Below are 17,154 nucleotides of genomic sequence, written 5' to 3'. Positions count from 1 at the left end.
TTTCCTGTGGGAGCTCCTGTGCCGCCAACAGGAAGTGTGGCCAGGCCCACTGCCATCGACCGCCTGGTCCCGGCGCTGCTGAGGGGTGGGGAGCAGTGCCAGCCTGCTGCCTGAGGGCAGCCGCGGAGGTGAGCCTGGCTGTCCCCCAAAAACATCCGAACCCATAAAAAGGCACGACCCCTTGGGACTCGTGTTTTGTCAACAAATCAAGCAGGTGCTATTTTAAGCTGCTATGTACCTAACACTTCCTGTTTTTCAGGAGAAACTTCTTGTTGTTTTGCTTTCATGTTGACGGATTTATTTTAACAGCCCGTTTCTGGGGCGGCACGAGGGGGTTTCCCCTGCTCCCTTGAAGCGTGTGGGGTGGTGGCCTGCAGCGAGGCACAGAGCTGGTGGGAGGATCCCCAGTGGGAAGGTCACTGTCAGCCCTCTCCCAGGGATCACTCCAGGCGTTCCTGGGTGCACCAAGAGGCCTTGAAGGTGGGCAGACAGTGGGACAACTGCCGTGGGGCTTCTGTCGCTTGGTGAAGGCTGCTAAGTTAAGCCATGTGTGGTTCTCTTTCGAGGAGTGGTGGCCTAACCAATAAGGACAAAGTGAATAGCATTCATTTCCTGCTGACCTTTTAACACCAACAGATGTTTTCCCTTACAAGTACTGTAGGCCACTTCAGTCCCTGACCTCATCAAGTGGGCTGCTGCCGTTCTCGTACTTGGCAGTCTATGAAACTGCTTTTTTAACCTGTTGTGCTGAGACCTGCCTGGAGAAGAGGGTCTCTTGCCTTGGTCAGGACCCATGTGCTTTTAATGTTCCTGACTTTCTTTTCTCTGGATGGACCAACCACTTCCTCCTCACTTTTGTCCTCTGTGGAGGATGGCAGATGTTTCCTCTGATGGGCTCTATTAGGCAGCCAGGGGGAAATGAGTTTCCCTTTATAATATTTTCCCTAGCAGTCCTTGCACAGGTTGGACTTGCAACCCCATGGCTGGAGCTGTAAGTCGGTCACCTTTATTCATGTTTGTGGTGGTTGAGCAGAATGAAAGGAGTCACCTACAAGCTCAAAAAGTAAACAGCTTTCACCAGTATGGCTTCTCTTCAGAGCATACTGCACTGCTGGAGCCATCCTGGCACCTGCTGGTGCTTCCTTCTCTGCTGCTCCTTGGGTCTTGGCCCTGCCCAAGTGAGACAAAGTGATCTCAACATCATTGCAGGCTTCTCTGCATGGAGATCATGTGGATGTTCCTTTTTTGCCACATAGTCTTCCCTACAGCATCTCTAAGTCTGGTGTTGTAGATGTTGCTGTGCAGGGATCTGCAAATGAATTGAAGGAGTTTGGGAAGCAGATGTGGTGGGACTGAGCAATAAATCTTCCTCATTCCCAGTGTCATTTAATTTGCTTTGGGTGAAGGGAGATGCAAGTCTGAGCATGACTTTTGTGTCCATGAATACCAGAGATGCCCAGTTCATCCAGAAAAAAAAAGTAAGTTTATCTGCTGCTTCTCCTGGTCAGAGACTGCTTTCTTCTGCCAGTCCTACATAGAGACCATAGGGACAAACTCTGCAGTGAGGTAATGGAGGAGAGAAACACAGGTGCACGCACATGGGTGTGCATGCCATGGATTCATTTGAGACCATTGCCTGTTGATGAGGAACATTTCTCCAAAGCTGACATTGCAGGAGTGTCTCATCTGATGCCAGCAAATAGGGTGAGGTGTCTCCATGTCTGGGATCAAAAAAGCACATCTGTGATGCTTGCAGGCCAGTTTATTTGCTGTGTTGCATGGAGCACAGCTTCTCTTTCTAGGTTAGTGATGTTCAGTTGGTTTCAGGTGGGGTACACTGGGGGTAGGAATAAACACCAGTATAATTTTAATTATTGAGTTATTGAGTGTGAGTATTGAGCCATTTATAAAGGGATCACTGTTAATTTAAAGCTCATTAAATTACAGACTTTTTTAATACCAAGCTGAATGTAGGTTGGTAGAGATTCCTAGTTTGTCAGTCATTGGGGTTTTGGCATTTCCTTAAAGAGATACTTTGTTTTGTAGTTGTTCTTTTGATATTCTCCATGTGTATTTAGAGTGGGGATGTTCAGTTTTGCTCCGTGAGTTGTGATATCTATTCAAGAGCAGTGGGTCTGTGCAGGACGATTAAGGAAGCAAAAAAATCTTTCTGTGGGTGAGCTTACTCTCCTTTTCCTGTTCAATTAAAAAGTATGCAAAATATTAAACTCCTGACTATTACCCAAACATTACCATTTTTGTAGTTTCAAGTTTAGAGAAAATGACTCACAGGGCTTTTTAATAAAGAATTGCTCAAAATAGTGTGAAGTGTGATTCACCTTAACAAAGTAAGGCACATGAGAGGCAATAAAAAAGCCTTTAATCTGATACTCATTCTTCCCTGTGAGTATATTGCTAAGTGGATTGCTGAGATATCTGCACTGCCCACAGCACCTGGCAGTGGGGCAAGCAGCAAGCAGGGAAGAAAGCAATGGCTGTTCCTGTGTTCCTGGAGCTGTTGATGTGGATGGGAATAGTGCCTCTGCTCCAGCAATGCACATCATCTTGTTGGCCTCTGTCAATTCATCATGCAAGTTACCTGCTAACATCTTTCTGCACACAGTGGTTGTACGACGTGATTACATCCCAGATAGCCCTGTCTGAGGGGTAGGAGTCTGTGCATCTTGTATATTGGTTTGTATTCACCAGCGTAATTAGGCAATGCCTAATTGTTGTAGGCAACCACGGAGACCAAATCTTTGACTGGAGGGGAAGAAGGCCTGCAGTTGGACACCTTCTGTAGACATGCTCAGCTTTTACTTTGCCAGCACTTGGACCTGAGCATGTGTCCAACAACTCAACAAGCTATTCTGAATTCTATCGTCACAATGGCAAGGGGGGTGTTATATTTATAACACTGTGCCACTCATAGGGACTTTGAGTGAGGAGCCAGCTTCTTTCTCTCTACCTGAAAGCAAGGAGCATTCACAAAGCATGCTTGTAACACAACCCTTGTGAGAAGAATTGTTTAGCAAATAGCCAGGTAATCTAGTTTGCCTTTTCTGCAGTGTTTTAATTTGCTCTGCACTGGCAGTCAGCCTTTCCCAGGTTTAACCTCACACAGAAGATTTTATCTTGCAAGGCTGCTGAGATGGCTGTTGGTTGTGAAAAATATCACTGACTTACCAAGTGGATTACTGGGCAAAATTGATTTTACTTGGTACATTCATATGATGAAAAGCAACATAATAGTGTCTGCTTTGCTTCCACTCCAGTGAGGGGGGAAGTGCCCCAACATGTGTTTGAGAGCCTGTCCGAGTCTGAGAGGCAACTGAGTGTTTTGGACCAGCGTTAATTCTGATGGCATCATTTTGGCTGACTGAATAGGACCTGCAGAAATGCCTTAGGTATATGTGGGGATGTGTATTTTCTGTCTATTTTCTGTCTGTCTTTATTTAAGTGTTAACCACTCCCCATGAGCAATGGGAGTGGAAACCTTCCTCATGCTCCTTGCGGCTCCTTTGGTTGATCTATGGTGTTTTCCCTCCTTGTCAAAGTGTCCTCTGTTCCAGATATAATGCAATTGCTATGCAGTGCTGTGCAAATACTCTTCTGTATTTGTATCTGTTTTCTATTTAATTACACTGTATAAATGTCCTCAGTAAATTTGATAAGTTGGGTGAAGGGTATTGATTTCCAAGTTCCTCTCAGGCAGGGCTCCTTGTAGTAGCGGCAGCCGTTCACCAGGCCCATTTCCTGGGGAGGTTTTGAAGGTTCAGCATTTAAGCAGCGACAGGATAACAAAGACCTTTCTTTCTCTACACTCCTAGTTGAGCTCCTGATTGCAGGGTTTAAGGCCATAGAGAAAATATTAGTGCTGGGTTTTTGGTTTTGTTTTTTTTTTGAAGCCTTAGGCTCATGTCATCTGCAAAAGCAGGTGGGAAGGGAACTTGAGATTTGGAATAGCCCCATTGCCTTCATTCCTAAAAATAAAGCCTGCTGCCAGCTTGGGTAAGAAATGAGAAGGGTGCTCCCAGAGTTGGATGAGGTCCTGAGGCACCAATGGGGGGACCCTGGCCTTGCAGCTGGGCAGAGCCTCACGGCTGCTGGTGGGACAAGAGGAACAGAAGTGGGCGTGTGGGGAGGCGGGAACGAGGAGAGGGAATTTGCAAGGTTAAAGCAGGAGGACCAATGGTCTATTTTTAACTGCAGTTTTGAATGTGAAGTGTCACCAACGTTAAAAAAAGCTCCTGGTAAGTGGTGGGGAAGATCTATGCGATAGTGGAAAGCCAGCTGCAGCTTTTTGAACTGCTCGCTGGTGTTTATGAGGAGGCTGCGAACACTTGGTTAGTGTTAATGTTTTAATTTTCCTTTCCTCAGCCTGAGGTCTCCCCACACGAGACTTGCTTTAAACCATACTTAGGTCTCAGCCTGTTCAGATTGTTTTTGTTCTTTGAAAGGAAAAGAAAGGGGAAAAATTCAGATTTCTTTCTTTTTTTGCCCTTTCTTCTTGCTCTTGCTTTCTCTGTGTTTTCTTGGAACATACAATTTTGTCCTTTTTTTTTTTCTATTTAATGATGAAAATCGAACTCTGATCATTTTTTTTCTGTCTAATTTCCATGTATTTCTATGTAGGATTTTAGCCTTGTTCTGTAATGCAGGCCCGTGGCTGTTCTTGCTAAAAGTTCGGTACTGCCAGGGCTTTCATTATAAGTCCTTACTTTCAGCAGCAAATTGCTTTCTGCAACTGTCACTTCTTAGAGCTGGGCAGCTCGAGCGAGTAGGGGAAGAAGCATCCACCCCAACAAGCCTCACACCTCTCAGCCATTGCCCCCTGCCCCCAGCGGGTGATGCAGTGTTTCCCTCCTCCCTGCATTAGGGCAGGAGGCCGGATCCATTGCGGTCTATCGTGTCAGTGATCCGTGGGATAATGCATCCCCAAGTAGTGACTCTTTCTGTCTATTGTGTCACTGATCTGTGCATTAAAGGGACCCCGAGTAGGTGTTGCGACAATAAACCATAACAGCTCTATAGGAGCTGTCACAGTTCATTGCATCAATAATCTCTGTATTAAGGCATCCTGAGCAGGCCTTGGCACACAATGGACTGTTATGGCTCCAGATGAGCCTGTATAAATTTAGGTCAATAACCTGAGTGTTGTTAAATACCAAATAGCCTTACTACAATGCGCTGGCAAAGCTTAGAAGAAAGATGAGTAGATTATGAAACCTGTAGTGGTTGCAGAGGATACTCTGAATTACCATGAAAGGTTAGCAGCAAGTGCATTATCTCATCTTATTTATTGCTATTATCTAAACTTCTCTCAGTTTGCTTGGCTCTTTCCCTCTCCTTTCACTCCTTTGAAAATTAAACTGCATGAGTGATGCTGCAGAAGCAGTGAAGGTGAGGTGTGGAAGGAGAGATGAGGGTGGAGGACGGGAGGAACAAGGAGGAAGCAGTATGTCACCACTGAAGTGTCCCAGAGCTGCTCCATGTCCCAGCCAGCTCTTTCCCGTGGGACATCACAGAAACTTTCATACGTTTCCATCCTGCCTGCACTTGTCTGACCCTGTAGAGCTCAGTATTGTCTGCAGCATGAGTTTTGCATGAGGAGTGCCTGAAGGGGGCAGGAGGGTTCCCTGGGGCTCCCCAGACCCTTGCTTACCCCAAACCCCACCCTCTGTCTTCCTCCCTTGACCCATTTCTTGATCCAAGCCCTCCTTGGTCCTTGATGCCCCAACACCTGGCCAGGCTCTTCTGCTCTCCACCATTCTTAGCATCCTGCTCCTTCCGTCATTCCTCATTTCCCTCAGACAAGGCCCTTTTGTAGGTAGGTGGTGGGAAGAGGAATGCCTTCAGCACAGGACGGAGAGACCAGTTTGTATCGAGGGTGTACGCCTGAATGGAGACGTAGCCTTGAACTCTTGAACTCCTTTTTTTTCTTCTTTTTTTTTTTTTTTTAAGTGAAGCTTCTGTGTGCTGAAAACAAACCAGGCTCAATCCAGTGGAAAGGGATTGTGTAGTGGGAACAGCTCTTGGACCACAAGAAATGGGGTTTTCCGCATTTCCATTCTTAGATTTTTCCATTTGAAAATTGGCCAGCAGTAGCTGGGCAGCAGAAGATGAATTGGCTGAGCTGTTAAAGGTATTACATGTGTTTCCCCCTTTGGAGACTTGTTGGAACATATTTTCTTTGGTGATAGTAATAAGTGTTACAAACAAAACACAGTTTTCCCCTTTGAATATTCCTTTACACAGAGCATCATCTCCATTAAAATAAACCCTACGTTAAGCAACACAAGTAGCTTCAGGCTATTTTATTTCATGTTGCTAAATAAGTCAATGCAGATGAGAACTTTTTATGTAAGAGTGGCTTGTAAATACAAGCACTGAGATAAGGGCAAATTATAACTCCAGAGATTTCCGGGAGATAGAAGAGTGTTACTGCTCCTTTCCACTGTTCCCAGCCCAGACAGGCTCTGGGAGATTTGATGGGGGAAAAAGCTTGAGATATCTGTGATATACTAAGAGACATAGGGAGTTTGTTCTGTACAGGGAATTTTGATGTACTAGTGGGGATCTGAGTTTCCTTACCTGCTGGACTACGGTGCAGCTGGCGCATGAGAAGCCTCATCCCTGCACTTCAGTTGAGCTAGGTCCATCTGGATTGAATGGTGGATTCTCCTGCCGGGCAGTGCTCACACTTGCTCCTCTGGCCCTCAACTGGGGTATGAAGGTGTGGGCTGGTGTACACCACTGTGATCTTTCCTAGAATGTGGGCATGTGTCCCCTAAGGAATTGGGCTGAGGCCAGCAGGGTACCTTTCACCTGTATATAGCCATTGCCCTACAGCAGTGTTTGGTTACCATTAGGGTGCAAGGAGGAAGTCTTGTGTTGCTGCTCATTGCTGGACCCACTTGGGTCTTCAAGTAAGATTCAATTGTCTGGTCCTGATTATGGAAGAATTAGAAGCTATGAGTGAAGGATAGTACTCTAGACATTGAGACAGTTCAGTTGTACATCCTGTACGTCTGTATGTGGGCTGTGCTGGCTGGAATAAGGTTGTTCTCGTGTTCTTTTCTTACATCAACCTGCTCATGCAGCAGCACCTGGTTACAACACAGGACATGAGGTGGGTGCTGCTGTGGGAGTGGGTCCTTTCATGGACAGACTGCCAGGTGCAGAGGAAGGAAGCTCTGTACTTCATGAGTATTCCCATGAGATTGCTTGTAAGGATGCACCCAACTAGTTGCTGCTTCTGTTATTTCAGAGGGATATAGATCCAAGGACTTGGAAGAGTCACACCAAGTGGTCATGGTGTTGGTCCTTTGGCTTGGGGACCCAAAGGAGAGGCTAGATATCCAGGGTCTTTTTGGTAGTCATTGTGTAGCTGCACTTGCTGCTTTGGACTTTCTGTTAGGGCAGAATCCAGGAGTAACTTGTGAGTATTGTGGAAATATATGCTGCATACAGATGTTTAATCAAATCCTGCAAGGCAGGAGCACTGCTGTGGTGAGCTGTGAAATGTGCAGCCACCACCCCTGGCAGACCTGTACATTCAGATGGAGACTGATGAGGGAAGTGGGCTTGGTGGATCAGCAGAACAAAGTTGTGGCAATGGGAGATACATGAGGCTTTACTGGGAGGGCATGGGGTGCATGTGTGGTGGGAGCAGGCACAGAGGTTGAGAGGATGTGGCTCTTGGCCACATGAAGGTTTTGGTATGCAGCTTGTGTTCAGGAAGTTTGGCTATCCTGATTACAAACATACGTATTTTTGGAGATGTATAGCAAGATATCTGTCTCTTTCCTAATTTGATTTGCATTTAGATGGAGAGAGGGAAACCACTGAAGCAGGGAAGTGGGTGGCTTTGTGTGGTTTCCTAGCCAGCAAAAGCTGAAAACGGTTTAAAGTTCACATTTAGCAGTACAGTAGTAACTAGAAGACAACGTCTGAAGGTAAGTGTCCTACCTCTTGGCAATGGGGAAGGTGAATTTGCCTTTGTTCAGATCTGGAGATGCATAAGCTCTAGCTCTGGACACATGTAGTTATACCATGGTACAATTTGCAGCTTTTCTTAACTTAAAATATAAACTGCTGTTTGCCAGAGTAAAAAGCATGAAATTTCTGTGCTGGAATTAGGGAGGGTGGAAGAAGCAGATGAACAAAACCAGCCCTTGGAAGCAACACTAGCTGCACACCAAAGCGTTAATTTAACCAGCACTTTTTTCCTAGCTATTTCATCTTTGTTTCCTCTTGTCCTTGCTCCTGCTTGCTCATCTATATACAGCATATGGAAAGGTTGAAAAGTGGCAATTACTAAATGAGAGTAGACAGAAACTGTTCTCCAGCAGCTCCAGATGGAAGTTAGTGATGCTGTTTGCAAGCTGTGTGCCAGTGTTTCACTCTGCAGTATAAAATGCCCTCTAATGGCCAAGGAACTGCATAACTCGTCTGAGAAGCCTGCAAATAGTCATTTTTCTTGGGGATTCTAGTTTGGCTGTGCTGATTTGGGTATGGGAACAGCTAACAGCTTGAGTAGAGGAGAACTTTTGGTTATTTAGATGTGCAAAGAGCCAAGGTTCACCTCTCTTATTTATTAGTCTTTGTGATTAGTGAAAATAAATAACAAGCAATTAAAAGAAGTCTGATAAAAGATAGAAGGAAATTTTATTTTTCAGTATGGCAGGGACCCTTGGAGACTCTGAAGATTATTTAGGTGTCATTTCCTCTTGTTTTATTTGAAAAGTTAAAGGTAGTTTCCCAGCCAGTTTTGTGCTGCAGCAGTATCAATGTGTGCATTATCAGCGTCAGATACTTAGAAAAACAAGATAAGAGAGGCTGAAGGAGGCCCATGATTAATTAGCAGGCGGATTAGGTGCTCTCGAAGCTAAGTGGATAATTTGAGTTCAGCTCCTGGTTATTGTTTTGCCCACCACCAGGCACCTGAGGGCTGTCAGTGCAGGGTAAGGAGAGCATCAACTGGCTTCACTTCTGATGGCAGAAAGAGAGATGACAGTTATTTTCTTTAAAGCAATTTTCTGGCTGTCTGTTTGGGTTGCTTGTTTGAATTTTAGCTTTGGGAATGAAAGGAGTGGTATTTCCTAGTTTAACTTGAAAACTCACAGAGGATCTGTGGAGGGTTATTACTACCTGACCAAGGAGCATGCCCAGATCTTCTTTTCTCAAAGCCAAGAACTAGTCACAAATGTTGGAAAATAAAATCGGGGGGGTGGGGGGGTGGGGTAGAAAGGTTGAAAAAAAACAAACAGGAGCAAACCCCAGTCCAGTCCCCTCTCTTTTGTCCTGTGCCTATTGAGGCAACTTGAATGTCATCATTTCAGCAGGTCTTGGTTACATCTTTCTGACTACTGAGGACCCAATCTGGAGTGCAGTTTGTAACCTGAAACACGACTCCTAAAGACACTTCTAAATAAAATCCAGATCCAAACAAAATCCTCTCTCATGTTTTCTGCATCATTGAGATGGAGAGGAAGGAAAATGCTACAAACCCATATGTCTTTTTTTTTTTTCCTTTAAAGGGTATAGAGTTATATATAATCCAAATTCTTCTTTTACTGAGTCAACAAATAGCTTTGATGGAGTAGAACTAGTGTGCGATACTCACCATGAAATTCTAAGACTGAAAGGAACACAGGATCAGGCCCTTCATGCCATCTTTGCAGCCTTGTGATTTTAGCACAGCCTGTATCTTGTTGCATAATGTTTTAAGATGTGGTCTGCATCATTATGTAGCGTGTTTAATTTAGCAGCAGATGTGCAGGCTCATATGCCGTTATGGTACATTTTGTTCACTCATGTAATAGCAAGTTCCTCAGAATTGTTACCAGTTCTTCAGTGCAAGACTCCTACAGCATGTTATTCTCCTTCTCTGTACAGTGAAGAGCAGAAGAGCTCTTTTATTTGCCATCAGCAGGTGCTAACGTGGGAGTGCTGGCTCTCCACGAAGCACGTTTAACCTGCTGCGCTACTGCTTTTTCTTACCAGGTAGCCAACGGAGGGGCAAGGTTTTGATCGTTAGGTTTCTGGGCAGAAAAAAAGCAAATCACCTAGAGAAATAACACTTATTGCCACCCACGGTGTCACCCAGGCATTCCCACGGAGAGGGCCTTAATGCAAAACATTGCTGAACGCTCTGCGGCAGCAAAATCATACTAATAACTAGGCAAGCATTCAACCTGGTGAACAATGGCTTTGCAGCAAGAGTCTTGCCCTCACCACATTTTGAGGGTGCCGACAGCTCATGGAGGGGATGTAGGCTGCTGGGAGCCTGGGACTGAGGTGTGATTTGCAGCCAAGGTAGTTCTCACAAAAATTGGGAAAAAGCCCGGTTTTATTTTTTGTAGCATCCTATTTCCCGTGCAATAACCAAGGGTGTTTAATAGAGTGGGAGAAGTCTGAGCTCTGGCCACACAGAAACTGTGTGACTCTTCTTCCCAAATGTGAGGGTTTACATCCCTCAGACATTAAAAAAAAAAAAATATATATTTTTCATATTGGCTAATGAACATCTTATGTTTGTTCTCACTACCCATATAAATGTTTAATCCGCTTGTGGTTCCTGCTGCGCTTTCGGGCTTAATGGTGTCTTGACACTGTGAGTTCTCCATGTTGTTTTATTGTGCTTTAAAAGAAAATATCCCAAAAAATGGATCTCAGGAAGGGTTGTGCTGTCTATTCCCTTCTATGTGCTTCCCCTCCTCCCCTGTGGTCGTGCCAGGTCTTTAGTGGGAGGAGAAGGTAGTAGAGCCTGCACAGGGGCATCACACTTAAGGATGTGCTGCTGGCACAGGGAGGAAGGATGACACAGCGTTCACAAAGTGTTCCTTCTGCTTTGTACCATTTCCTTTGTCTGCTTCCCTCCCCTGTCATTATGTTTGTGTGTCTCTCTCTTTCTTATCTCTGCATTGCCTTTCTTGTGCTGAACTGTGCTTCTCAGATCATCCTGCCCTCCCCATGGCAGCTGCTGATGGCTGAAATGATCAGCTCTGGAAATGGCCAGTTAGTTTAGAGCACCCAGTGATGCTAACGTGGAGCTGAAACAGCTCATGGCTCTGAGTATGCTTGCATGTACTGGTCTGCTTCCAGCCAAGAGAATCACATAATGGGTTGGAAGGGACCTTTAAAGGTCATCTTAATCTAAGCCACTGCAGTCAGGAAGAATATCTTCAACTATATCAGGTTGCACAGAGCCCCATTCAGCCTGACCCGTGCATGTTTTCAGGACTCTCTGGCCAACCTGGGCTAGCGTCTTACCACCCTCACTGTAAAAAAAGTCTTCTTTAATCTAGGTAAAATCTCCTTTTTTTTAGTTTAAAACTATCACCTGTTCTCCTGTCACAACAGGCCCTGCTAAAACATCTGTCTCCGTGTTTCACAGTATGGTATACCCAGAGACTTCTCTTCTCCAGTCTGAACAACCCCAACCCCAGCCTGTCCTCATAGCAGAGGCATTCCAGCCTTCTGGTTATTTTTGTGCTCTCCTTGAGACCTGCTCCAACTCCAGAGCTGGACAAAGTACTGCAAGGGAGGTCTCACCAAAAAGGACTGATGTCTTGCAGTAACCATAAGTACAAAATTTTCTCTAGGAACCTCTCCCAAAGGCCTAGAAAATGTCTGATGGCATTATCAAAATATTTGGACTGAACTTTCCCATGTTAAGCAAGGAGCTGTAGATGTGGAACCCCAGTTTAAATGTGAGGAAAGATGAAAATTTCCTTTCCTCTTTGGAAACAGGAGCCTTTACAGTTTGGGGAGCTAGGAGTTCTCTGTAGTGGGGAATCTCAATTTTTTCAATACTATATTCCATAGAGGGTAGAAAATAGATTGGAAATTTTGAGCAACAGGTTCCTGACTCTACTGAGGGTCTGGGAGTGTGTGCATGCTTTGTTTGTTTGTTTAGAAAGAAGCTTCTATTTGAAGTTAAAAGAGAAGTCCCACCTAACCATTCTATTCTAACCTGTGACCAAGTATTCATGGCAGAAGTGCTGTGTTCATTCACACCTCAAAAGGCAGCAGTCCGAATTTTACTGCTTCCTAGACCACGAGCTGCATTTGCAGCAGGACTTACAGGTCTGGTTTCACGATCCTTACCAAAGTCCACAATGATGCAGCAAGGCTGTGCGCTTGCACCAGCTTTAGCTTGTCCCAAACCAGGATGTAGGCAATATCATTGTGCTTTCCTGGGGCTGTGCAAAGAGAGAGGGAGCATGTGAGGGTTTGGTCTGGAGTACTGGGAACACAGGGGCTTTTAGTCACCTGCTTGATGCCACCGCAGTTTGATGGCAATGCCTGTGAAGAATGGTCTAAAAGAGATGTTCCCTGTATTTGTGCTCTTGTGTTATCTATGTAGCCATGAATAGATGATAAACCCGTGGTAGCTGAGAGGACAACACATTCTTTGTAAAGCCACCTTTCTCATGTTTTTGACTAATAGTCCATTTTCTTTTGGAAAATAACCTTTTCTTCTCATTTTCAATCTGAAGCAGGCAAAATAAGCCCCAACCCAGCTTTCTCTGCTCTCATTTTATGGCTCGTGGGTTGCGGTGTTTAATGAGCAGTATTAAGAGGCTTTCTAAATGTGTTGCATCAGGGTTGTATTTTTTTTCCCCAAAACGTTGCATTTAAGTACGTGCCTTCTTTAAATAAATAACTAAGTGCTGGGCTATCATCGTGTCCAAGGGTTTTCAAGAAAATTTACATTTTGAAAGACACTGTTGGAGGCTAACATGGCCATGCAATTACTATATGTAAATCACTTCACTTGTTTCCTAATCTTACCAAAGATGAAGTACAATTTTGGTGCGTGCGCCTCTCTCCCTCACATTTCCTTATACAATGAGGTTTTCTTCTGTTTTAATTGCTGACCGTGATTTTAGTTCTGCCAAGCCTGATTGTATTTATTTTACTGGGGGGGAACATCTAGCCTTGTGATTGTTTTGAGATTGAGTTGGATGGAGAAATCGTTGAGGAGAGATTGAGGTTGGGTGCGCAACTGATTGTCCCCTCCATCCCACAAATGGAAGAACTGCTTTCTTAATTACAGCTTCGTACAAGGGCTGGTGAATAGCCACCCTGCACATCTGCTTTTCCCCATTTTAGCCATCCTTGCCAAATCCTGCTCAGCAGTTCCTGCCACATTTTTAATAAGTCTTCTGGGTTGGGCTTTTACTGCTTGATATCATCATGGACACCTGTCAAACAAAGGTGGAATAGTTAACATCATTAGGAAGGAGTCAATTCATGGGCATTGCATTAAGCTGAGTGGGATTCTGGTAATACCAGCAGTAATTTCTCTGATTGTTATTAGTTTCTTTTGTAGAAGGTTTTACTCTAGAGAGTATCATGGGGAATTGAGATGGCAAGCTTTAATTCTTCCAAACCTTAATGGAAGTGTTTGTCCATCAGAAAACACACCCCATCAAAATTACATACACTTCAAGCATTGATTTTTGTTGGAGAAAAGAGTTGCAGCCCAAACACAATGAACCATTTGAGCATTTTCAGCACAGAATGCCAGCTTTTTCTCTCCTGACATGACTTCTTTATAACCTGTTTTTTCTCCCTGGAAGTGGAGTGTGATGTATTAGAGGTAAAAGATCGTGTGTATTCTTTTAAATGCTGACCATGGCAATGATGCTAGCTACCCTGGCTTTACTTACCCTAACACCTTCATTTCTATTGTAAGAAATATTTTGAATAGAGCAAGCTTCTGCCTCTGGAATGGAAGTTTCCTGATTCTTTTAGAGTGCTGCATTAATTATTGATGTGAGTGGGAATCATGCTCTTTAGCATCCCTGTGTTTAAAAAAAATCAATTAATTATTGCTATAAATCTCAGAGATTATGCTGCAGTTGTGCTGCTGGGAAATTGGCCATTAACTACCAGGAAATCACCCATCTTCCCATAGTCAAAATTCAGTTGTACCAACACAACCCTTTTCCTTTTAGAAATTAACTATCAATGTGATGCATAATTGATAACCATTTATAATAATAACAATAATCTCCATGAAATTGTCATCTTGGTGTGCAGCAGCTTTGTTAGAGCCTTTACCTCTCACGAGCTGTTAACTGGGTTTTCTGGGAAGTTACTGCTTCACTGGTGCGGTTTCAGGAGAGCCATAAGATGTTGCAGAGGAATAAAATGCAAGGGAGAAACACTGGGCCAGACTGTGTGAATAAGAAGAATGTGAAGTGTTTGGAGATGATGGGTTAAATGTTGCTGTTGCTGCTCTAGCAGAAGTCAAGGCTACAGAGGCCTGAGGTCAACTTTTGGGGTCAGTTTGAATAAGTGGCACCAAGTCTGTGGCTATTGCTGGCTTTTCTGAATTGATTTATTTTTTTAAAAACCCTTTCCATTACTTTGTAGGCAGAGTGTTTGAGTCTTTGCACCAGAATAGAGGTGGCCCCTCAGGAGAGGATTTTTTGCTGTGCTTATGCTCATGTCTTCCTTCTCTCCCCTTCCAAAATCTCTGAAAAAGTGGTGGTGTTTTGTTTTGTTTCTAGAAATCACAGCTTTCCACTTTTCCTGCTCCTTTGGTGCTTTTAAGTGGGCTTAAAGGAGTGGTGGATGGCTGGAAGAAGCAGCCCTGGAAGGTTTGTAGGTTTCATCAGGATCATCTATCTTCACCTTAAAATATGAAAGAGGATATTGAATCACTGACAGTATGGCATAACTTGGTAAAAAAAAATAGTGCATGTAGTGTTGAATTGTTTGAATTCAGTCATCAGCATGAGGTCTGTGTCTCATATGTCCTGATTCATGAATACTGTGATGGAACTTGCTGTGAAAAATTCATACCTGGATTTTACAACAAAGCTTCTGGGTCAAAGTGCCACAATGGCACATTTGGGCTCTGTATCTTGGACTCGGGTCAGAACATTCAGTCGTTCAACAATCCTTTGACTGTCTGTAGGAACAAAAGCATCAGGCCTAGGAGAATATTTTTAGGGTCTTCCTCTGTGTCACCAAGATGCAGATGCCTGAAGCTGCTCTCTCTGTGTAGATCATTTCCTATAAATCAGCCACATGTACATTTTATGAATTGTGTTATTTCATCAGCATTTAAAAGCATGTGTGCTAGAGATGGCATCTCTGGCACCCAATGTTTAATGTTAGCCATTCAAGTATGAAGGCAAAGACAGGCTATGATGACAGCTGGAATATGCATCAAGGTCTAGTTGCAAATTCAAGGTCTATCAATGACTTTTACAGGGCAAAGCTTAAATGAGACATAGAAATGGCTGGGGTGTGTGTATGTGTGTGAAAGTACTGAGAGAGCAAAAGCTACTTTCCTTTTTTATAGATACTCTCTAACAATCTTGCAGTATCTGTGAGCCTACAAAATAGCTTAATGGGTTTTATCTGCTAGGAATAGATTTTCAAGACAGAAATAAAACTGGGAAGGCCATACAGCACTTTGGCAGTTCTCCTCTACGATGCTGTTTTCTCTAATCAAGGGGAAGATACAAGGGACTGTGAACTTGACTTGCAGTGTGAGATGTGTCAGCAGTGGTATGCTGGAAGTACTGAACTCACAGCTGTCCTTTAGGAAACTGTTCTGCTGCTGGGGACAGGCAGGTCTCACCTGATGTGCTGGAAATCCTCATGAACCTTTCTGTTTCTCTGCAGGATTGACAGTGGCGGTATGCTTGCCGATTCCTGTGGATTCTCCTGAGTTCCTGGGGCACCGCTTTGCTTTTTGAGTCAGAAAGTTGCAAGCTATCATCAAGAATGGCACTGGTGGATAAACACAAAGTCAAGCGGCAGCGGCTGGACAGAATTTGTGAAGGTAGGAGTATGCTCCAGTTTTTCCATAGAAGCTGACAGATGGTTAAGGTAGAATATCTCATTTCTCCTTGGTTTTTTACAGTACTTAAACATAAAGAGATCTAGATCCAGGACTAGATCCTCTCTTCTGGCTCAAAATACAGTCGTACTGTCATTGAAACATTGGGAAAGGGATATATTGGTTGCTTATCTGAAAGTCATCTGTAGTCCTGTGAATAGGACCAAATCTTACCCTTTTCACCTAACCTCTACTAAAATGATCTAGTTGATCCCAGTTTGAAACATAACTTAAGTTTATACTGTCTTTAGAAAAATGTTTTGCTCTGTTGAATCTGCTGCTTTCTGGAGATCTCCTCTGGCTGGAGAGAGACCTAGGACACAGGGATGGTGCCATGGCTCTTCCTTCCCTTCCCATTCTAAGAGATGCCAGTTACAGTGTCCAGCACAAGTGTCACCTAGAGGGTTGAAAGTGGACACTCTCCTGTAATATTAGAAATGTGGGAAATGTAGAAGTTGCTGTTGGGAGTATTTTCTATGGTTTGGGGCATACTGTTGGAACAGCTTTTCTTTCGCTGGTGTAGTGATGAAGCAGACTTGCTGTGAATAACTTTTTTTATTAATGGTATGTTACCCCAGAGATTACTTATACCTTGTATTTCAATTTTCAGCACAAAAACGTTTTAGGTAACATTTTCTGTTGCATCTCACATAGTTACTTACGCTGGAAATCAAGTGATGGCCAACAAGCTCTCACTTTTTGGTGTGCATTCTGGTAATTCTCCTATGCAGACCAGCACTCCTGCAAGTTCCACCACCAGCACTAAGAGCAGAACAGACTGTTTGGGAAGAATATCTTATGTCTCTTAGGGATGTGGGAGGTGACCCAGAGGGCAACAATTTGCAGCATTACTTGAGTGTCAACAAGGTGAAATAAGTTTTGCTCATAGGTAAAAGCACAAAGCTCATGGGGGATTGTACCATGTCCATTTGAGCAATGTGTGGGAGGCTTTGTGGGAGTGCCTAGTGAGGGTTGAATGCTGGTCAGCAGGACAGGATGGGTTTTGCCTTGAGTTTTGTGTATTGTGTATTCCTTACTCTAGCATGCCAAGTTAATGCTCCTTTGCTGTTGCTTTAGACTGATCACAGAATTGTTTTGTTTGGAAAAGACCTCTAAAATTGAAGGGCTAGGAGGATGATGAAGGGTCTGGAGCATCTGTTGTATGGAGAAAGGCTAAGAGACCTGGGGCTGTTTATTCTGGAAAAGAGAAGACTGAGAAGGGGATCTTCTTAATGTTTAGAAATATCTGAAGTGTGGGTGTCAAGAAGAAGGTATTAGCCTGT

General features: G+C 44.0%; 1 protein-coding gene across 4 annotated transcripts in view; it reads left to right on the top strand.

Annotated features, from left to right (window-relative positions):
* CTBP2 (C-terminal binding protein 2) overlaps positions 1 to 17,154 on the top strand; it is a 161,744-nt gene that overhangs the window by 72,448 nt on the left and 72,142 nt on the right. For all 4 annotated transcript variants that reach the window (XM_068140184.1, XM_068140185.1, XM_068140183.1 and 1 more), the window contains one exon: positions 15,655 to 15,814. In XM_068140184.1, the coding sequence (XP_067996285.1) occupies positions 15,757 to 15,814 (58 nt within the window). In that variant the 5' untranslated portion in view covers positions 15,655 to 15,756. The remainder of the gene's footprint in view (positions 1 to 15,654; positions 15,815 to 17,154) is intronic.

Source organism: Melanerpes formicivorus, unplaced genomic scaffold (genome assembly GCF_026170545.1).
Source record: "Melanerpes formicivorus ecotype bairdi unplaced genomic scaffold, bMelFor1.0.p_v2 SCAF_6, whole genome shotgun sequence".
Classification (NCBI taxonomy): Eukaryota; Metazoa; Chordata; class Aves; order Piciformes; family Picidae; genus Melanerpes; species Melanerpes formicivorus.
The sequence above is the reverse complement of the archived record's forward strand: the minus strand, read 5'-3'. Positions and strand labels throughout refer to the sequence as shown.